The 20,734-nt window shown below is 39.2% G+C and overlaps 1 protein-coding gene across 1 annotated transcript in view; it reads left to right on the top strand.

Moving 5' to 3' along the window:
• The first annotated feature begins 696 nt into the window (after positions 1–696).
• The window catches only part of LOC113062235 (exostosin-1b-like), a 73,984-nt gene continuing 53,946 nt past the window's right edge, over positions 697–20,734 (top strand). The window contains exon 1 of the mRNA XM_026231944.1: positions 697–2,546. Within this exon, the coding sequence (XP_026087729.1) occupies positions 1,606–2,546 (941 nt within the window). The 5' untranslated portion in view covers positions 697–1,605. The remainder of the gene's footprint in view (positions 2,547–20,734) is intronic.

Below are 20,734 nucleotides of genomic sequence, written 5' to 3'. Positions count from 1 at the left end.
AAAAGATATTCCAAGATATAAAAAAATAATAATAATAATAATAAGTATAATAATAATTCATTCCGCTGGGGACAGTGGGACACCATCATTTCAACAGGCACAGAGTTATGATCATTTATTACCTGGTTGATCCACTGCTCCACAAGGAAATACTTTGTTTATACATAATATATAATTTATGCAAATTTATTTCCACTGTATTCTGTCTGTATTTTGTTTCATTTATTAATTCACCTTGCCCATTTTTTATGGTCCGCTTCATTTAATTTACTCTAAATACTTTTTTCTGACTCTAATAACATCATTAACACCATCATAAATAATAATAGTAAAAAATGACTGATTAAGACAAATATCATGAATAATAATAATAAATGAAAAGTATTATTATTATTATTATAAGCCTAAAGCAAGAGGCAAACAAAATAAAAATGTAAAAATAGTCCAACCCCTCCCACCGCCCTTCCATATGATTTACATAAATGTTTAATAGAATTTAAATAGGGCATAATTATTCAATGAAAGCTAAGTTAAAAGAGAACATATACATTAAAAAAGTTTGTACATTTTTAATGTATAGTGGTTAGAGTGGTTAGAAGCCCATCCATATTCAGTGAGATGCTCGGCATTGGGAATGAATGGGTGCTGTAAATGCCCCGCCCCATCCGGTTCCTCTGCCCAATGAAAACACACGATGCACCATGATGGGACGTCACGCACACTGGCGTAGTGTCGGGATTGGAATGTAACAAGAGTAACAATCGGAACAACTGAGCAATAGGTGACTGGGCTCGCGGATAAGGAACTCCTTTGATTTTATTAAAGGAAACATCTTGTGGAACTCGCTCGCTGTCCTCGTGTTTTCGCCGAAAGGGAAACGCCGCTTGCCAGAGCCGGTGTCCCGATGAAGAGGAAATGTTCTTCTTGCGTGTGTGAAGATCCACAGAGAGCGCAGGAATAAGAGACATGCAGGGATTCGTAAGGTTACCGTCATTGCCGTGAACTGCCCCGTCCGTAGACTATTATTGTTTCGGAGGTGAATGGAGTTACACTGCGAGCGGAAGGCTGTGTTTTAGTCTGGATGCCACAGCATCGGAGATAAACCTCGGTCGTTGTTTTATTAACGAGTTTCCATCTTATCCAGTGGGACCCGCTGCTCTCCAAAGACAAACTCCACGAGTCAGTGCCACCGCAACTCTCCGGTGCGAGTCGGACCGTGCGACGCGTTTATCTAGTGCGTCTCCTGTCAACAAACGGTGCATTTTTATTATTCCGCCGGGGGAAAACTAAATCAGTGAGTAAGCATATCTGCTTGTATTTATAATGATCTTAACAGGAACGGTCACTGTCACGGCTGCACTGTGAGATGTTGCTACTGGACCGACGAGTGAGAGCGAGGAACCCGGAGTAAAATCGCCCACATGCGCTGGATCAATCGCTTGCTGTTCGGAGATCGGAATCTGAAGAGGGAAGACGTGAGTTGTAAATCCTCGCAGGCTGGAAGATGGCGGAGCGGTACTGTAGCTGGAGGAGGTGGTGTTGAGAGACAAACTTCCAACCGATTGAGATTTATTTGCAAATACCGCGATCTGGCCTTCAGGACACATGCAGGCCAAAAAACGATATCTGATCTCACTCTTGACTGGCGCCTTTCTAGTTCTGCTCTTTTACTTTGGAGGGGTGGTCCCTGGTCCGGCGGCCACCGGGTCCAGGAGCCGGCATGGATATAATCGTCCCGAACAGCCGTGGCCACACTTCTCGGATCCCTTACAACACTTAAGCCCGTGGGACCACTCGGACACGGAGGACTATAATGTGCACATATCACCTAGGCAGAAGAGAGACGTTAACTCGAGCGTTTACAAGGGCAAAAAGTGCCGCATGCAATCATGCTTCGATTTCTCCTTGTGTCAAAGGAACGGATTCAAAGTGTACGTGTACCCGCAGCAGAAGGGCGAGAAGATCTCGGAAAGTTACCAGAACATTTTAGCCACCATCGAGGGCTCTAGGTTTTACACTTCTGACCCTGGTCAAGCGTGTCTGTTCGTCCTGAGCTTGGACACTCTTGACCGAGACCAGTTATCGCCGCAGTACGTGCACAATCTCAAAACCAAGGTGCAGAGCTTGCCTCTGTGGAACAATGGCAGAAACCATCTCATATTTAATTTGTATTCGGGCACATGGCCTGACTACACGGAAGACTTGGGCTTTGACATCGGTCAGGCCATGCTGGCCAAAGCGAGCATCAGCACGGAGAACTTCAGACCCAACTTTGACGTATCCATCCCCTTGTTCTCCAAGGAGCACCCAAGGACCGGTGGGGACAGGGGCTACTTGAAATACAACACCATTCCACCTTTTAGAAAGTATATGTTGGTATTTAAGGGGAAACGCTATTTGACCGGCATCGGCTCGGACACGAGGAATGCCTTACATCACGTTCATAACGCGGAGGATGTTGTTCTCCTCACCACCTGCAAACACGGCAAAGACTGGCAGAAACACAAGGACGCGCGATGTGACAAGGACAATGCCGAGTATGACAAGTAAGTTCTCAAACTTCTCTTGTTCTCACGTGAACGCATTGTAGACTTTTCTGAATTTAATACTAAAATCTCCGCAAAAAACACAGCAGTGTTAACTACAGTGGTCAAAATTACAAAAAATGTGCTATCCCATGTGTGAATGGAGTGCTGTATTCATCCAATTAATGTTATTGGTCTCAGTTTCTAACAACTTAATTTACCTGTGAAGTTGTCGCCATGTAAAAGCAACTTCATCTTTCGGTGTCACTGTAGGTCATTTTTAACGGTGAACCTACTTTCGGGATGCGAAAGTATCTGCATCTTTTCAAAGGGCATGAATATTTAATTATGTAAACACTGAGGTACTTGATTGTCTGTCTGTTCCGTAGGACTCAAAGTGACATTCTAGTCCTTCCCCATCGCCTCACACTCTTTTGGCACCATAATTTGGCCGAACAGGGTCTCGTAACCCAGGGTTATATGCAATGTAAAACCTGTTTCAGAATTACAAATGTGAAGCCTCGCTTAACCCAGAGTTAAACGTGGCCTTAACCTGAGGTTTTAGAAGGACGTTCACACAAGGTAAAGTGTAATGTCAAAAGCCTCCGATGTTTTGGCAAACTCCAGGTTACCATAGTCAAGTTTAGTCTGGGAAAGCAGTATTTAGGGACTTTACATTGCAAATGGGTCACAGTTTACTTTGTTTATGTTTATGGTCTAATTGCATAAATGCTAAGTACTGTATGTACTTGATGATTAATCATGTAGAGTTTCATAATTACACTTGCTTGCTGTAGTGTTTATATTAATACTAATAACAGAATATGAGTTGGACACTGTAATGTAAACCACTTTCAAAGATGTTTTGTAATTTGTTTAACAGGGAATGTGGCATTTTTATGCAAACTGTTTCAGTGAGTTGTGTCATCTTGAATATTTTTGAAGTGGTGTTTCATGTGCCATGTAGACCAGCAGTGCTCTCTGGGTCTGTTTTTACACCAGATTGTGAAACACTTTCATTGTTTTAGAAAGCCATTGACATGGCAGACACATTTCCAGGTACAGTAGTGAGTTGTAATCTTTTCTGTTTTTATATTCTAACTCTGTTACGCTGATTTTTAAAACACCTCCTCTATCGGAATTTTTACCCTAATCTCAGATAATATAGCAACCCAATTTGGATATGTTTGGACATGTCTCATATGCTTGAAATTATAATGCTCTCTCAACAGAGCGAACAGGCATATGACCTTACTTAATTAGAAAGTTGCCCCAGTGTTAGTAAACTGTAATTTGAACTGGTTTTTTAAAATATTTTTTCTGAAATCTTAACATGCTCATAAGTAGATCCATCACACTAGCCGTTAACCCTGCCTCTGCCAGATTATAAGCCCTGCTTGATTTGATTAAACTGATAGAAGTTCATCGATAATCCACTTTTAACTTCCCTGTTGTGTTGGTCTTTTTCTAAAAATTAATGATTTATAGTCAAGCACCCTGAATCACAATCCACTGATAATTTCACTGTATATTGTGAGGGTAATTACCTGGCGCATATCACTTCAAAACAGCCTGAGTGCTCATTAATGGGATTTTAGACTCCACATCTAGAGGTAGTCAGCACTCTTCCTCCCGCTCTAGCCCACTCCTGGTTAGTCATGGCACTAATGTTGGTCGGTGTGCAGATATTTTTGGCATGTTTCTCCCTCCCATGATGCTGCTGAGATGCTTCTCAGCAGGATGTAGTCCCGTTAATTGGGGTGTAAGTGTGTGTGTGTGTGTGTGAGGCAGAACAGCTGTTTGGAATATAAGTGAGCTGAGCAGTGCAAAAATGACCGGGTTGACAAGGGTCTGCAAAATGTATATTTATTTTTTATTCCTGGTTGGTTGGTTGGTTGGTGTATGCTGTTTGAGAAAGTTTTTTTTTGCAATCTCAGGTTACTTAGATTTATGCTTCTTCTTCCACAATAATTCCCTAAAAGGATTTGAGGTTTTTTGCAGATTTACCTTTTAGACTTGCATGGTTTTCCAGCTTTTAAATGGACTTGCATCTGAATGGCTTCAGGCACTGGTGGGCTGACAGTGATCCTGCAGGACTTGTAGCTGAGACTTGGCCCCGAGATTGAAATTCCTCCATGCCACGGTTTGGAATTTACCAAGCTGGAATAACTCAGCAATGCCAAGCGTTATTAAACAATAGATTCATTCAGTCCTGTGTCACAAAGCACAGTGCTGGTCACTGCCCCAGCTGGAAGAGTGGAGAAAATCCAATCTGCCTCAGTGTGATTTGTGGAAGTTGTCACATTGATCTGATACAGATGAAGGAAATGATTTCAAATCCCCTTGCTCCAAACAGTATTCAGTCTGGTATAATATTCTGTCATAGTCTAAAACTTTTTTTTGTTTTTGTTTTTTGGTTCTATTAAATTGTATAAATCTTGTTTCCTGGAAAATGAGTCACTGCATATATATAGAAGATTAATATTTGCAATGTCAACATTTTCCCCCTCACAGTATGTGTAATAACTGTGTTTTTTCCTCCTTTAATACCTAACCAGATTTTTCAGACTTTATTAACAGTTCTGTGAGCCTTTAATCACAAGGCCACTGCAAGGACCAAATTGAACATTTCATCTCTGATTCCTGCTCATAGCCTATTTAATAATTCAAAGGGAAAAAAATGGGACGGGGGGCAAAACAAACAAGTTTCCCCACCTTTAGTTGATGGATGGCTTTGTGCCAGTGTATGTGAATGTCAGAGTTAAGGCTGCTCACCAATCGTCGATCACAGGAAACAGTTTCTGCCGATACGATCACCGATGCCAATCTTTTTGAAGCCTACTTTATATCATGTAGAATTATTTATAGGGATGCTTCAATGAGGATTTTTACAAACATTCATTCAGGGCCTGAATTTCATTTTTGAAAATGGTGTAAAATCCCCTCTTAGGTGACTCTTGGGGGGGATTTTTTTAATTTGGGGGTTTGGGCATTTTTTAAAAATCTTTTTCAAAAATAAATAATTATCTCACCTAAGTATTTGGTCATGCAGGACATTTTTTGTTTTTACAGTGGGGCAACTGCTGCACAGAAGCTTACACACAGCACAAGCCTGATTTATTGAGCTGTGCCATCTAAAAAAATGTTAGCTCAACGAGAAAATTTCTTTGAGTTATGAAAACTTCTAATGAAATTATGTTCAGCCAACAAACTACATTTGTGTTATAAGAACTTAATCATTTGTGACATTAAATATTTTGATAAGTAAATTAAGGTGCTCCCACTAATGGATTTGTCGGCTTGGAACCAATCTATATTATCTTTCTTTTAGTTCAAATCCATAGCTTTCATAGCACATGCTAAATAAGTTACAATTAGCATGCATAAGGAACCAGTAAGATGTTATGAGTCACTGGCATTAGTGCAGTCGTTCCTAATAGTGTCAATGTAGTGTTTACATGTGGTCTACTCTTCAGCACGCAATGGTAACCATGAAAACTTCAACATAACAGAAACTCTTTTAAATGTCAAACATAACCGCATTAAACACTTAACAGGTCTTTCCCCTCACTAAAAAAAGCACAAATAAAATAGCACTTAATTTCAACATTTACTCTCCTTATCCAGTCCTATGCAAAGCAGACTGGGAACTAGAAATCCACTACCCAATTTCCAAAGTTAACAAGACAATTTTATTGATTTGAAGTGATTTGAAACCATCTGCACATTTAAAGATAAAGAGAGAGGGTGCACGTTGATCACTCACACTGTTTGTGAAATTACGTCTCGCAGAAAGTTCATATTACTTTGTACGTTATTTAATAAAGAAATATGAATTAATTGTACCTCACCTTCAGGGTTATAATTATTTGACCCAGCCGGACATGATTGAGAGACTGGGCTGTTGCATGTCATGCTAAACTTGAGATTGCTTTGTGAGATCGGCATTTAGAGACCGCCGATCAAACTTCCCAAAGTGATTTTCGGCTGATAGTAATCAGTTGCCAATCAATCGGAGCAGCCCTAAACAGTGTTATACTTGTATGAATGAAATTGCATTAACGTCTTGAAAGGTCTGTAGCGAACCCTGTAGTTTAATTTCTTTAATATGAGGCATGCATTCCTATGTACTCTCTCTCTTCTCTTATTTGTTTCTGTTGTCACATAAATAAATCATGCATTTTTCATGATCTGAACTCAGTCAGATAAAGTAGTGACCCGAGCTTGTGTGACAAATGCTAATGTGAAGTAATTAGCCCAAAATAGAGTTCCGCTTAATTACTGTTGGTTGATTATATATTTCTGTGCATAATGTGCTTGGGCTAAGGCTGACTTCATCTGATAAATTGCATGTTAAAGCGAGGAGGTAATTTGTGTGTGTGTGTTTCCTTCATAGAAGAGCTTTGAAGTTTTTTTGCTGTAATTTAAAAAAAAATTTGGTCATTAAAAGATAATTGAAATGTTGACCAGGTTGAGTCCTAAATATTGTCCTAAGTTTCTTCTTGGTATTTTTTTGGGTGGACACCGTCCCCAGTTTGTCCACCCCTTTCTGAGAGCTATGTTCCCTAACTCATTACCACAGGAACACTCCCCCCTGCCACAAAAAAAGACCCCCAGGACGATTCGAAAAAGGCCATTGCAGTCTAAACTGGTGTAAGTCAATTATTAAGAAGGATAACTACAACCGACTCTGGGAGGAAGAAAAAACTAGCCTGCTTTGAAGTTAAATTCTGGATGTTAAAAGCTAGTACAAGCCTTAGCGATAGAACTGGCAGTAATTGAGAAAACAAGACAAATAAGATTCTTTTTATCCAAAGCCTGTCAATGAGTTCTTGAAGAGTATGAATTAATAAGTGGGATTTAGAATTGGAAAAGCATCTTTCATTTCCTCTCCATGCTCTGCCAAGAACACACTTCTTCTAAAGGGAATTGCAGAGCAGACCGTTATCATATAATATCAAACATTATATGCATTACCGTTCAAAAGGGTCGGTAAGATTTTTTTAAAGAAGTCTGTAATGCTCACCAAAGATGCATTTATTTTATTTAAAAAAAAAACATTATAAACAGTAAAATTGTGAAATATTCAAGTGTTATCTGGTAGACAAATAATGCAACATATTTCATATGTATATCCTTTATTGCATATTGCACAGATTATCATGGCTTTATCCATCTGCTTATAAATGAAGTATGGGAATATGTTGAACCACATTATATATGACAATTAAGACCCATGTAAAGCTATGACGATACAAGTGAAAATCAAACAAGATAAAAATCGATGAATGTATGTAAGAGAGTAACTTACCAATTTGGTGCATAATATGGATGTAATATAGGAAGTACACAGTACATGCCAACACATAAAATTTTAATTGTACTTCGTAAAAAAAAAAAAAGAAAACCGTTGAAAGGTCATTGTGTTTTACAACTTTCTCCAGTAAGCACATAAAATAAGGAAGTGGGTTGGTTATTGTATTCTGCAGTATGTATATGCTAAATAGTTGTATTTATACTTTGCCCGTGAAGTTATTTTTAAACTAGACTTTTACTTACCGAGGCCAGCACATTTAATCATATAAATAAATCTGGTTTGAAACACCTTTACATAATAATTTGATGTCAAATCACATGGTCAAAGAACAGATAACATTTAGTTTTTTTGTTTATTTTTTTCATGTTCTTGCATGATATTTTACTTCAAGTCTATCTTTTTAATCTATTTACACAAGAAACTGAGGAGAACTCTTATCACCATGGCGTAGGTTACAAAAATGTTATCAGGCCTGTAGAGTGCGTAGTCTGCTGCGGGAGCCGGGAGGATGAGAATCGTCTGGGTTGGTGAGTGAGTCTCCTGATCCACCATGGCTTCCCAGAAGCCACCATTGTCCATTAGGGGAGCTGATAGCTTCCACAGTCTTCTCCCATCTCGAGTTGTTTTCCCAAAGCCGGCTTTCCTGAGAAAAAAACACTGGCTGCCACTGTTGCATGATGTCACCATGCAAAGAAACCATCCAGTTTTATTGGTCAATAAAATGGCTTCATTCCCACCCCAGTCTACTCCCAGATCTGAGAGCTGAAGTAAAGTGTAAAAGTAAATCTGTTATATATGTAATTTTGTTTAGGTGAATGTCGTTTTTACACATTTGTGACTATTACTCTGCAATTTTCGAATTCAGAACACATTTTGATTGATGTCTGTGTGTGCAAATCAAAAGTTTCAGCTTTTCACATCAGAGCTGAGAATGAAATTTTGACTTACAAATACAAATAGGAATATAACAAGTTCTAGTGTTTAAATCAACAAGCTCTGTTTTACCTTTATATTTGTGCGTTCACAAAAATTGGGCTGCACTGGGATGGTGTGCATGGACATCCAATGACACTTCTGATGATGAAAATTGCATCACGGGGACAGTGTGCGGACCATCATGGAACGTGGATGGCTAAAGTTTACTTTGAGCTTTAAGGGTGTTGGTCTCCCAAGTGACCATAAGACATGAGTTATAGCCATTGCCTTTTAATCCAGCTCTCATGGGAGAAAGTCTTTCACCATTGCTCTGGTTTTTGCCATCTGTAGATCAACCTCACAGCCTATCATAGCAGTTTGCATGCTAATTATGTGCTAAAAGAAGCAATCCAGCCTTTCTCAATACCAGCCTTTTTCAGATTCAGCTTCACACTCATTTTGGGACGTATGAAAACATATCTACAGCAGTCAGCTGTTTGGAGACATGTGTTGTTTAGTGTTGTAAAATGCTGTATCACCATGATTTTTTTTCTTTATCTGTTTTAGTCACAGATGATTTTGAAAAGATGTAAGATCATATAACCTTGTTAAGAATTGACTGTAAATGCATTTACACTGAAAGGATTTTTCTTCAATGCTGACTTTTCGTGCTGGATTGACTCCAGCTACAAACTATATTAAGGCATTATATGATTTGGGTCTCTGATCAAGTACTTGTCTCTCTTTCGTGGCACATTTCAGAAGCGGCTGTCCGTGCTGCTTTGCTAAAGATATAGTCGATTTTTGATGGACGTCGCATCTAAACCGCAAAGTTGTACAGAATAAAAACCGCTAGAATCTTTTATCATTGTTGTTCATAACTGGAAGTTTACGGGTATTTACTTTGTCTGTAGGCTACAGCAAAACAAAGCAGGACTTTGCATTAAACACAATTAAACTTGTCAAATCAACTATGTACCCAACTAACCCATGGTAGAACCATAAAAAATTGAGGGGGGACAAAAAAAAAACACAAAACATTAAGGAAGACAACCTCAGACAGGCAAATATCAAGGTCTCGCGAATCCAGTTGCTTTGCTTCTGCAATGCTCCTGGTGTGAGTTGGCTCAGTGTGAAAGGATGGAACAAAACCTCATCGGAGCTGTAATGTGCCGCAGACGTGTGCAGGGTGAACAAGGGGTGAAGGAAGCTGGAGATTCAGTACTATTATTCTACTGCTGGGTTATTTGTCATGCATTTGTGTGTGTGTAAGACATTTCTAAAGGAGTGTTTTTGCACAGCTGTGAGGAACATTTGATCCCTTGGAGTTCATACGTTTGTACCTAAAGACTTTGACTTTGAATGTATGTTTACATGCGCAATTACAATAGAGGGACAGAAGTTTTTGTGTAGTCCAGCTACAGTTTTCATGAAATAATGCCTAATTGAATTTCGACTTCCAATGTGAAAATGTTGACATGTTCTCCTATTCAATTGAACAAGCTCTCGGGCAGATGGCTGGAGTAATGGCTGCAGAAAATACAGGTACTGTATCATTGACTCCATTTCACTAAATGTTGGCCCTCTTGAAACAGAGCTCTCTATGTTCGGCCATTTAATTACTCCAAAAATGAAAACAAACATTTTTCATTGATGGTCAGCTCAGTTCCGAGGAATTTGAAGGGGGATTGCTTAATTTCTTTGTGTACATTTTTCTTTTTGTGTCATACATGCACATCTACTGGTAGACTGTGTATAGGACCGTGGGGGGCTGTAATAGAAAGAGTGTTTTGTTTAAGTGCTAGCTGTTCTAATGGCTTGCGCCCAAACTGTTTTATGGTTTGATTCGACTACCTCTCCAGTGAAACTCTTCTCTAGTCCCCGGTCACTGAGGGGCTCCTTTGTATGAAAGTTTGCCCAGATTCTTTCGCAGCTTGTGCCTTGTTGACACCACGGCCCCTTCTCACCCCCTGCAGGAACCCCCTTCCTCTGCCAAAAAGCTCTGAAACATCTTCCCCCTTCAGACTTCCCATGTTTTTCCTCCTCAGAACTCAGATTCACCAAAGTGAAACGAGCCTGATTTCTGCCATAGCTTTTGAATTCTGGAAGGCATCAAACAAAAGGCCGCACCGAGACACTGGTGACTTTTGTTTGCAGGCTTCTATGATACTTCATGGTTCAGTGCCTGAGCCATTGCTGAGCCAAACAAAAAAAAAAAGGAGGGGGGTGCAGACGGCATCCGGTCAAGAATGTAGTTTAATCTAAGAAATGTACTTTGATTTGCTAGTTTAGTAGAGTGTGATAGTGGCGAGTAATATCTTTCACAGTTGCTCGTACACTAGGGAATTAAAGGATCTTTATGTAAACTACCTTTAAAAAGTTTGAGGTTGGTAACTTTTGAAAAAGTCTCTTATGTTCACCAAGGCTGCATTTGTTTGATCATACAGATTATACAGAAAAAAGAAAGAAAAATATCTCTCTTCTATTGTAATACATTTCGAAATGTATTTTTTCCTGTGATGCTCATCTGAATTCCCCTAGTCTTCAGGGTCACATGATCCTTGAGAAATCATTCTAAGAAGATGAGTTGGTGTTTAAGAGAGATTTTTTTTAATATTATTTTTAAGGTTGAAAGTCCTTGATGAATAAAAGTATTAATGTATTTACAAAAACTATTACTGATCCCAAACTTTTGACCAGTAGTTTGACTCTGGACAAGGAATGCTTGTTTTGTACCCCACTGACTTTCACTGTATTACAGGACAGATGAGCCTGTTATTTTTCTAAGTGATCCAACTTTCACCTAGTAATAGGTGATAAAACTGTAAAAAATCTCTTGGATAAATTTTGACGGAGGACCTCATTCTTTTTAACCTGGGCCAGTATTCAATACCCTAGCAACCACAATACAAAACACAAAAATACCACTATAACACCCTAGCGTAGTGGTGACCAGCTTTATTGATGCTGGGTGTTTTTCTTGCATTGGAAGTAATGGTTTAATTATTACTTACTCCAAGGTCGTGTAAGATAAGCATACATGAATGTTTATAGAGAATGTAGGTTAAAGTTCAGATTTGACTTACCCACTCTGATGCTACTTCTAGTCTTCAAAATAAAATAAAAAAAGATGAAAAGCCTTGAAGTGCTTTGTGATAATCAATTTTCACTTAGATGTCATTGATTTTTTTGGTGTCAGTGGTTGTAACCTTTAGTTATAAACATTTTTCATTCACTAGGATGTCAAGGATGGCAAAGTACGCTAGTCTAGAAATATTTTCCAAAGAATCTGAGCTTTCATTTGAGGAACTTGTAGACCTACGCAGGGTTTGACATTAGACTTTTTCCAGGAGCATGTCGTTCAGATTCAGAAGATAAATGTCCCTCTGCAGTTATTTTTCACTACAGGTAAGAGGGCACGGTCACTAATGAGAATAATATATTTTGATTTTTCATTTCATCTTGAACTAAAATCGAATGCTGCAAGAACAGCCTTAAACTTTGCTTTTACCATCATAACTATCTGCGCATATTTTGAAAGCAAGTTTTGAGTGTGAGACACAGCTGAGAATGCACTTGTTTGTGTTTGTTCAGAAGTTGTCCAAGACCAACTGCAATGTCGAACCAAGCAGTCTCACATGTTCACAGGTATGTGGGGAAGTAGCTGCTTGCTTCCCAACTCTTAATGTGTAACCTTATTTATTCGGGCGCTCCTTTCAGCATCGGGCAGAATTTGATATGTGACTTTCTTTGTTGTTGGCTGCCATAAAGAAAAAGGGCTGTTTAACAAAAGCTTTGGGTGAGCTCTGTGATCAGGTTCTTCGGCATTGTTTCATCTGTAAATTGAAACAAAGATTCTACAAGAACAGGAGAGAGATTTATTTAATTGTAATTCATAGAATATCTGTCTGTCTATCATTTTGGTTATCAGTTTATCGTTGTTAAGCCATTCTATCTGTTTATTGTTCTGTCGTGGTATTGATCTGTCTGTCTATTGGTATTCCTTTAAATTTCAATACATTTTCTGCTTGCAATCCTGCATCATGTTTGTTACCTTCAATTTCTTCCCCTCCTCATCTGAAACAAATGCTGTGGTATTTGTGGTCAGTGCTTCCAGCTTTCACTAGCTTGTGTGTGGGCTGACTTGGAGAGTGTTTGCCACTTTAAGTGGTTTATATGGTTACCCAACACTTTTTTTTTTTTTTTGGTCTCTCTGTTCCCCATGTTCCCCTCTGGTTTTCTGATGTACTCCAGCCATTTGGTTCCCTGATGCTTCCGGACTAGTGCACAAGTTGGCGTGGGCATTCATGTGGAACCTAGGCAGCAATACAGAATGAATTATTCAGCTCCTGTGTTTTATTCATTTTTTGTTTTTTTCTTGCAATTTTGTTGGGCATGTCCACTCTGTCTTTCATCCACACATGTGGCCTCTCTTTTGCTTTCATTTTCACAAAACAATGGAAACCGTTTGAATTCATTCTGGTATCTGGATGATGATTTATAAGGTATGTTTTTTTATATAAAGAAGCAGCAGCCAAACATTTATTATTCAGTTGCTTCTAATGTAGAGTCTCAAACTATATACCCTAAGAGCTCAAAAAGCAGATGTCTTTTATTGTGTAGCTATCCTCCTTAAGCATTAACCATCCACTGTAGAAGAGCTATCCACCTTAACTCTGTTATTTAAGTAAATGGCATTAGGCAAGGCCGGTCTAGCTACTGAAACCTTTTCAGTGTAAGTCTCTGGTACAGTTGAGCCTATTAGAAGCTTGTTGATGGAGCTGAAAACAGGCTATTGATTAAGTGATTTCATGCACACTAATGGATGGCCAAGCCCAATAAAGATAATTGCCTCTTGGAGATACAAAAAAAACTAAATCTGAACTGATTCAGTCTTTAGATATGGTACTAATTATTTGAAGAAAAACACATAAGGTCATGTAGCAGTCGTCTGTCCCGTCAGAAATAAAAAGTAATTTCTTTCTTCACCACTTTGACATTTCTTTCTCATTCTGTTAGATGAAAAGATCAGGAAGAGTCTGATACTCACCATTTGTCCTGGATCACTTTTTTTATTATTAATCTTTCAAGTCTTAATGACAAACATACTTACCATTTTCTTATACAAAAAAATGCGTTTCTTCATAAAAATCTTTCCCTTTTGTTTGTGTCATGGAGTATCTGACATTCTTTAGTGTAGAAATGTTAAAAACTTACTATGAGGTCTAAGTTGTTTCACACATCTAGGCCTGTTTGTCATATTGTGTGAAGTTTTGCTTCGAGCATCATTACATTTTCACCACTGTTTTCAATTCACCACTAGGGAGTAAATCTTAATGTGGTTTGTGCTTTATTGATTTTTCATGTTACGTTATTCTCAAGAGTAAAACGACAGGTTCACTGAATTAGAAGTATCTTCTCCTTTCTCTAAAGGTAAGTCTCATGTAATTTAGATAGCACTATAGTCACCTCGCAGCTGAGGAAAAATTAGCAAACTTTTTTTTTTTGGACAAAGGATTTTGTAATATGCTCCTGTCAGCCATTTTAACAGTTGCTGCTCTTGCGATTTGTTTTGCTGTGCGCCAAAAATGTTAAAGTCTTAAAATTGTTATTCTGTTTTGTCTTAATGTGATGCTCTGGTTTTTGTAGCATCTGCAAACATTTCAGTCATCTGCCTCTTGTGACTGCTGTGGTCTCCTGTCTGGCGATGACTGACAGGGCCTTCTTGTCCTTATCATAACTGCGGTAGTGATTTGTGCTGTGCCAGTCATCCAGCTTGTTGAAGGTGTCAGTAGCTTGATGCTCCTATCGAATCAGTTCAAACTGGGTGCCATAAAAAAACTAGAGTTGTTCCGATTCCGATACTAGTATCGGAAATATCTCCGATACCACAACAAATTCTGGCATCGGCATCGGCGAGTACATGAACCCATATACCGATCCGATACCATTTTCTTAAAAAAGACCTAGTTATGACCGCAAGCTTTGCCTAACCGCTGCACGGTTCTTCTTCGCTGCTCAAAATGCATTGAAAACACAGGAAGTTGTGCTGTGTTGCCACAAGCAACCCCTGTTTAGAGCAGCGAAGAAGAAATGAAAACGCGTTAGCAGCCCTTATCTATATATGACTGGATCACTTATCACATTCTAAACTGCCAAAAGACAGTGAAGCCGCTACTATATTATAGATCAGTGGTTAGCAGTATGTCTCTGTAGTACCGGTAGTTACAGACTCTCGAGTATATTCAGTACCGGCAACTGCGTTCAGTAACTTCCGTGTAAGTCAAAACGCAGGGCTCCAGACAGTAGCCGAATATATACTAGTGTCTGTGAATATTAAACTGCAAAATACTATTTAAATATTACTCCCGCAAAATCTACATCTCTGTGGGTGACTGGCACAGATGCGCGAGAGCTCGCTGTTTTGTAGTCTCTGCTGTGTGTCATGAGGACACGAACGCATAAACCGTCACTTCATGAGAATTTACCGTTTCATTTGAGAATACTGTCATATCATAAACACAGACACTCAAAGATCTTCATGGCAGCCCATTAAAATAAATGTTTGGTTTACATGAGTAAATTGACAATATATAAAGCTACTGTTGTAGCCTACAGTAATAATAATACATCTCTATAATAATAATAATTATGCCTAGATGGTTGCTTGTTTTTTACTTGTTTTTTACTTGTTAGAGATTATCTGATTAATAGATCTTTTTTTATATTCCTAGACTTATTTGTTGCAGTTTTTTTATACAGTTATATTGTAAAACTTAAATACCTTTTTTAGTTTGCGGTGTTAGATTTTTGGCTGCATTTGAAGTTCTTTTTTGCATAAGAAAATAAATAATACTGTCAAATTCATGTTAGATAATAAAAATACTGTAATAAATACAGTAGTTCACCATGTATTTGTTCATGTTTTATTGAGGGATCTGTCTGAAGCACACCATAAAAAAATTCTAGCAATTTACACAGGGCTAGTAGTATATACAGCTGTATATACAGATATACACCCAGGTATCGGATCAGTACTCGGTATCGGCCGATACCCTGAGCCCAGGTATCGGAATCGGTATCGGGAAGAGAAAAAGGGTATCGGAACATCTCTAAAAAAAACACCTGGTGCTATAAAATGGGCTCTGTAAATTACGTAGGTCACAGCAGACCATTGTTCAGGAAATTATGGTGTAGTTAAAATGTAGGCGGAGATCCATATGTAGAGAGCACTGGAAAGATAACGCCAGACTCTCCTATTTAATCAAGGTGACTTTATACTATGCTAATTTCTGCCTTTACTTGCCCGATAAGTCACTTTCTGATTGCAGATGGCAGACTTTACAGCTTTTTCACTACCTATAGTGCCCTAGGTACAACCGTAAATCATACACGACTGCAAAAGGGGATCAGATCACACTCCGGTCAACTTACTCGGCAGAATGCAGAGCCTCTGAGGTGGCTCTTACCTTCATGGGGAAGAATGGAGGGCTGCATTTCTTCCATCGTCTTAGAGTCCTCTGTGAACTGAAGGAACATGGCGGGGTTTTGCCTCAAGGCCATTATTCAGCGAAAGCATTGACGCCCACACATTTACATTCCACTAAGTCCGTGCACCTGGGAAAGGACCCAAACCTTTGCTATGTCTGGGATCATCAGAGGAAAGAACCTTAATTATGGCACACTGTACTCCTGGGGTTAGTACGTGGCAACCTGGAGAACTTCATTCTGGGATACACAAGATGAGAGCTGAAGTTCAACACTTGTTCTTCTAATGATGTTGTCAGAACTGCTACAGGTTATGCTTTCACCTTTTTTTTTTTCTTCTCTACCTCGTAAAACGTCCGTTTTCCAGCAGGCTGGCTCACCGAATACAATTATGTTCCAGGAAAAGCCAGAGAATGCTAGAGAAAAGCTGAATGTAGGGAGGAAATTGTCAGGCTCAAAGGTGGAAAGAGACCATTTGTGACTGTAATTCAGCACATGAGTGAGTTGCACTATGGTTGTTGTAGGTGCTCTGTCGACTGTATCTGGGGCGACATTGCTTGTGACCCTGAGAGATACAAGACGAAGATGTGCGGTTCTGGACACATGCTAATTGGATGTCTGTTGGGCAGCTGCGGTGAGCAACACCTCGTCTTTGGGCCCCATTTATCCTGTGAATCTTGTCAGCGGGAAAAAGAAGTCAAGTCAGCAGTATTTGTTTAAAAAGGATCTTCACTTAAAATAAACAGCTAGCGATGCAATTGCCAGAAAGTAGAGCAGCGTAGCCTCAGTTTACAAGGTTCACAGTTTAGAAAATGGAGAAAAGCAAAGCATCCAACAAGCTAGGCAAACCGTCTTATGGCCCAGAACCTCTAGAAAAGGCATCTGCGTGTCATTGTGTACAAATTGGTTTCACAAGTCCCCAGTCGCAGACAGTTTGGCCAGCGTCCATCATTATAGTTGCCAAATACAAGTGATTCAGAATATATCAGGAAGGACTTGGTCCTTCCACCCACCTCCAGAGTTCGTGCATTCACCATTACAGAGAGAGGCAGAACAAAACCAATCCAGCTCTCCAAAAAAAATCAATCAAGCACAAAGCAAAAAGAGAATGAGTGAAACTGGCATTAGCCTGATGATTTTCTATAGAGCTATAGAGATGTGCTTCTGTAATTAGATACTGCCTTTATTAACGTTTTCAACCGGGGGCTTTATTGAAAGGAAATGAAGGGCCCAACGTCACCGGGAGGAGAGGCAATTGTGCCGAATCCACAGAGATTGAGTTGCTGAGCAGGAACGTTCCAGCACAGCAACGTCCGTCAATGCCCAGGATCAGATTTGCAATGCCAAGGCACTGCCATTGTGCCCTCCTCCTGGATGAGAGCACAAAAGCTGTGTGCTTGCAGGAAAAAATAGTAGGGGGGAAAGCCCTCAGCAGGTCTTTCTTAGCCTCTGGAATTTTTTTTGCATAGTGTTTGTGAAGAGCTCTTGGCAGGCTGTAGATTCTTGGAGGTGGGGCAAGGAAGAAAGAGTAGGGGAGATGCTTTTTCCCCCTTATTGCTACGTGCCCATTTATCTCTCCTCCTCCAAATCACTGCCAATACCAGTGTCTTTGATTTCCAAAAATGAACTGTCTATCACAGTGCTGAAAAAAATCCATCTGTTCTGTCCGTAAATGGAAGCCATGTCTCCGCCTTAATCTAAGCAACACAGTAGAGAGGAAAATGATGTAGGTGGGAAGCAGTGAAGTGCACAAATTCTGGACTGTGTCCTTTTAAGGACCTTTTGATAGTTGAGGTGGAAAAGCATTAAAGGGGTCATGAAATGAGAAACCAAATATGCCTTGATCTTTTGGAATATAAGAGGTCTTTGTACCATTAAAACGTCCTGCAAGTTTCATAGCTTAAGACGTCCTCCCCATTATAAACGAGCCATTTATTTAATCAAGCTCTAAATACAGCTCGTTCTGGATCCATGGTAAGAAGTGACGTCACGGTGCGAAGTGACGTTCCAACCATTTGCATATGACCGCCTCCAGCACAAGACAACTACGCTCATTTCGGATCGTTGTCGCGCTGCGCGCCTCACAAGTGTTCAGTCGACGGACAGCGAGTGGGTCTGTGTACAGGAAAATTACAATGCCACGCAGATGTGCTGTTCCTGGCTGTGGACAAACAACATCTTTGAATACGCTGCCGAAAGATCCTGACGTCAGGGAAAAATGGATGCAGTTTATTTGTATAAGAGAATCTTGAAAATATGTCGCCTTTCTAGTAGGCCTACATGTAATAGAAGATTAAAAATGTTGCCTTATCAATGCTGCATCTTCAAATATGGCCTGTGCATGCATTTTTGTCCGCAGTACACCCTATCATTTCATTGAAATTAGGTAAATAATGTTGAACTGTTAGCATATTAAACTATAGAATAATTATGCAACAATAAACCGTTTTCAAGTGTCTCGGGTTACAATTTTTTTATTAATTCAAAATAGTTTCACTTTCCATGTGGACACGGGCTGATCCAGTCTTCGTTGTTGTGGTGATGGTTCATTTTCCTCTGATTCCTCATCTGATTCCGGCTCAAACATATAAGGTTTTATCATTGCAAGAGCCATCGCTTCGAATGCATCACTCGCTACTAAACAGTTACGCTCAATCCGCAAATGTTCCGTCAAATGTCGTTAGCCAATCATAACAGTGGGCGTTAACACTGAACTCTTAAAGGGGAAACAACCCAAAACAGACTGTTTGAATCAAAGGATGAGAAACAGGGTGGGAAAATGTCATAATTCACTACATTTTAAAAGTTTTTTTTTTTTTTTAACTATAGTAATACTATAATTGCACCTAGGGGACCATAATAATAAAATAAAAAAACCCATGTCATGACCCCTTTAACACTTTGTCCACCAGTGCACTACAGCTATGCAATGCAGAAATTAGGTCTTCAACTTAAACTTTTGGGTAGTGGTCGACCGATATATCACCAAGGCCGATTTTGGGCATTTTTCAAATATCTGCATCAGCCAATACGTTTTTCTGCTTGGCCAATGTTTTTGGCGCGCCTGACATTTATTTTGATGTCGGTGAGAAAGCTCACATTCAACCTGTTGTTCACTGTCATCATTAACAGTTCTGGCTAATACGGATAGAAGTCTGCCTAATAAGCAGATAGAACTGTTAAACAAAGGAATTAATGTATACAAAAAGTTTTATAATGATTGCTTTTATATTATTAGTAATAGAAAGACAAACATTATAACACTTTCTCGTTTGCCACCAGCATTAAGCAAATACACATTTATATAATTTAAACAAATCTTTGATTGGCTAATGAACATTTAATTTAACAAACCTTGCAAACTTAATTGAATCCAGCTGTAAGATCTTGTGAAGTGTGCATTTTTATCCTGCATGATCGCGTGTTCTCTGTATGACGACCGCTCCATTTGAATTGAATGCTTTAAACTTTAAACTCGTGATTTCAAATTATGCCGCGCTTTATGGATGAGTGCCCTGATTTTTATTAAATCTACATGTACAACACTGCATGGACGTGTGTGTGTGGGTGTGTGTGTGTGGAACTGAACTGAACAGCTAGTTGATACCAGTAATGTCCCACATGCCCTGCAGTCTAGTGTCAAGCCATGCAACATTCCACAGTTACTAATGTTAGTTTGGTTAAAAATATTTAACCTGCAGGACACTGAAGTGTTGCCATCATAATCACTGTCAACCATTAGGAGGTTTTTGAAATTAACAGAGTTAATTAGTAGTCAGATAAACAGTCATTAAGTAGCCAAGTCAAAGCTGTGTCTCTGTGCAAATGTTAGTTTGTCCAAAAATAGCCAAAGGGTTTAAACTGTTCACAAATTTGTTTCTTGATTATACTGGCGGAGGACTAAAATGTTTCTATGGTTATAGCTTCTTCTTTTTTTAAGTTGATACAACAATCTTCAAATAAGCTAATTAGTCATGTGTCACTGGATCCAAATGTTAATTTGGCAAAAGTAGCTAGCACCAAAGGGGTTTAAAGTATTTTCAGCCATGTTTCTTGATAACACCTGTGGGACGCTGACTTGTTGCTACTATTGTCACTTTCAGTCATCATGAGTTTTTGGAAAGTTTAACAGTACTGTAATTGAGCTAATTAGTGGTTGGATAAACCATCATTAAAGTAGTGCAATAAAATTACTTTTCAGATGGCTGCTTTGTCATTCCCTGTCCCAAAAACAGTTGTTGCCCTTTAAAAAAAGGCAATCCAATGAACTAAGACTTGTCTGTGACTCTGTGTGATTTATGTTTAAACCACAGCAAGTTTTAGGAAGTGAAAGCTGTGTACTATGTATAATGACTCCTGATGACTGAGCTAGTTCTGTTTTCCTCAAGGGAACATTGCAACACCAAGGAGAGGAAGTGAAACTTCATATTTTTTAATTAAACTTCAACCCTCTGGGGGAAAACAACCTTATCAATGCTCTGTGGTCAAT

This window comes from Carassius auratus, chromosome 44, assembly GCF_003368295.1.
Source record: "Carassius auratus strain Wakin chromosome 44, ASM336829v1, whole genome shotgun sequence".
In the NCBI taxonomy this organism is placed as follows: domain Eukaryota; kingdom Metazoa; phylum Chordata; class Actinopteri; order Cypriniformes; family Cyprinidae; genus Carassius; species Carassius auratus.
Note: the sequence above shows the minus strand (reverse complement) of the source record. Positions and strands in the feature narration are given on the sequence as shown.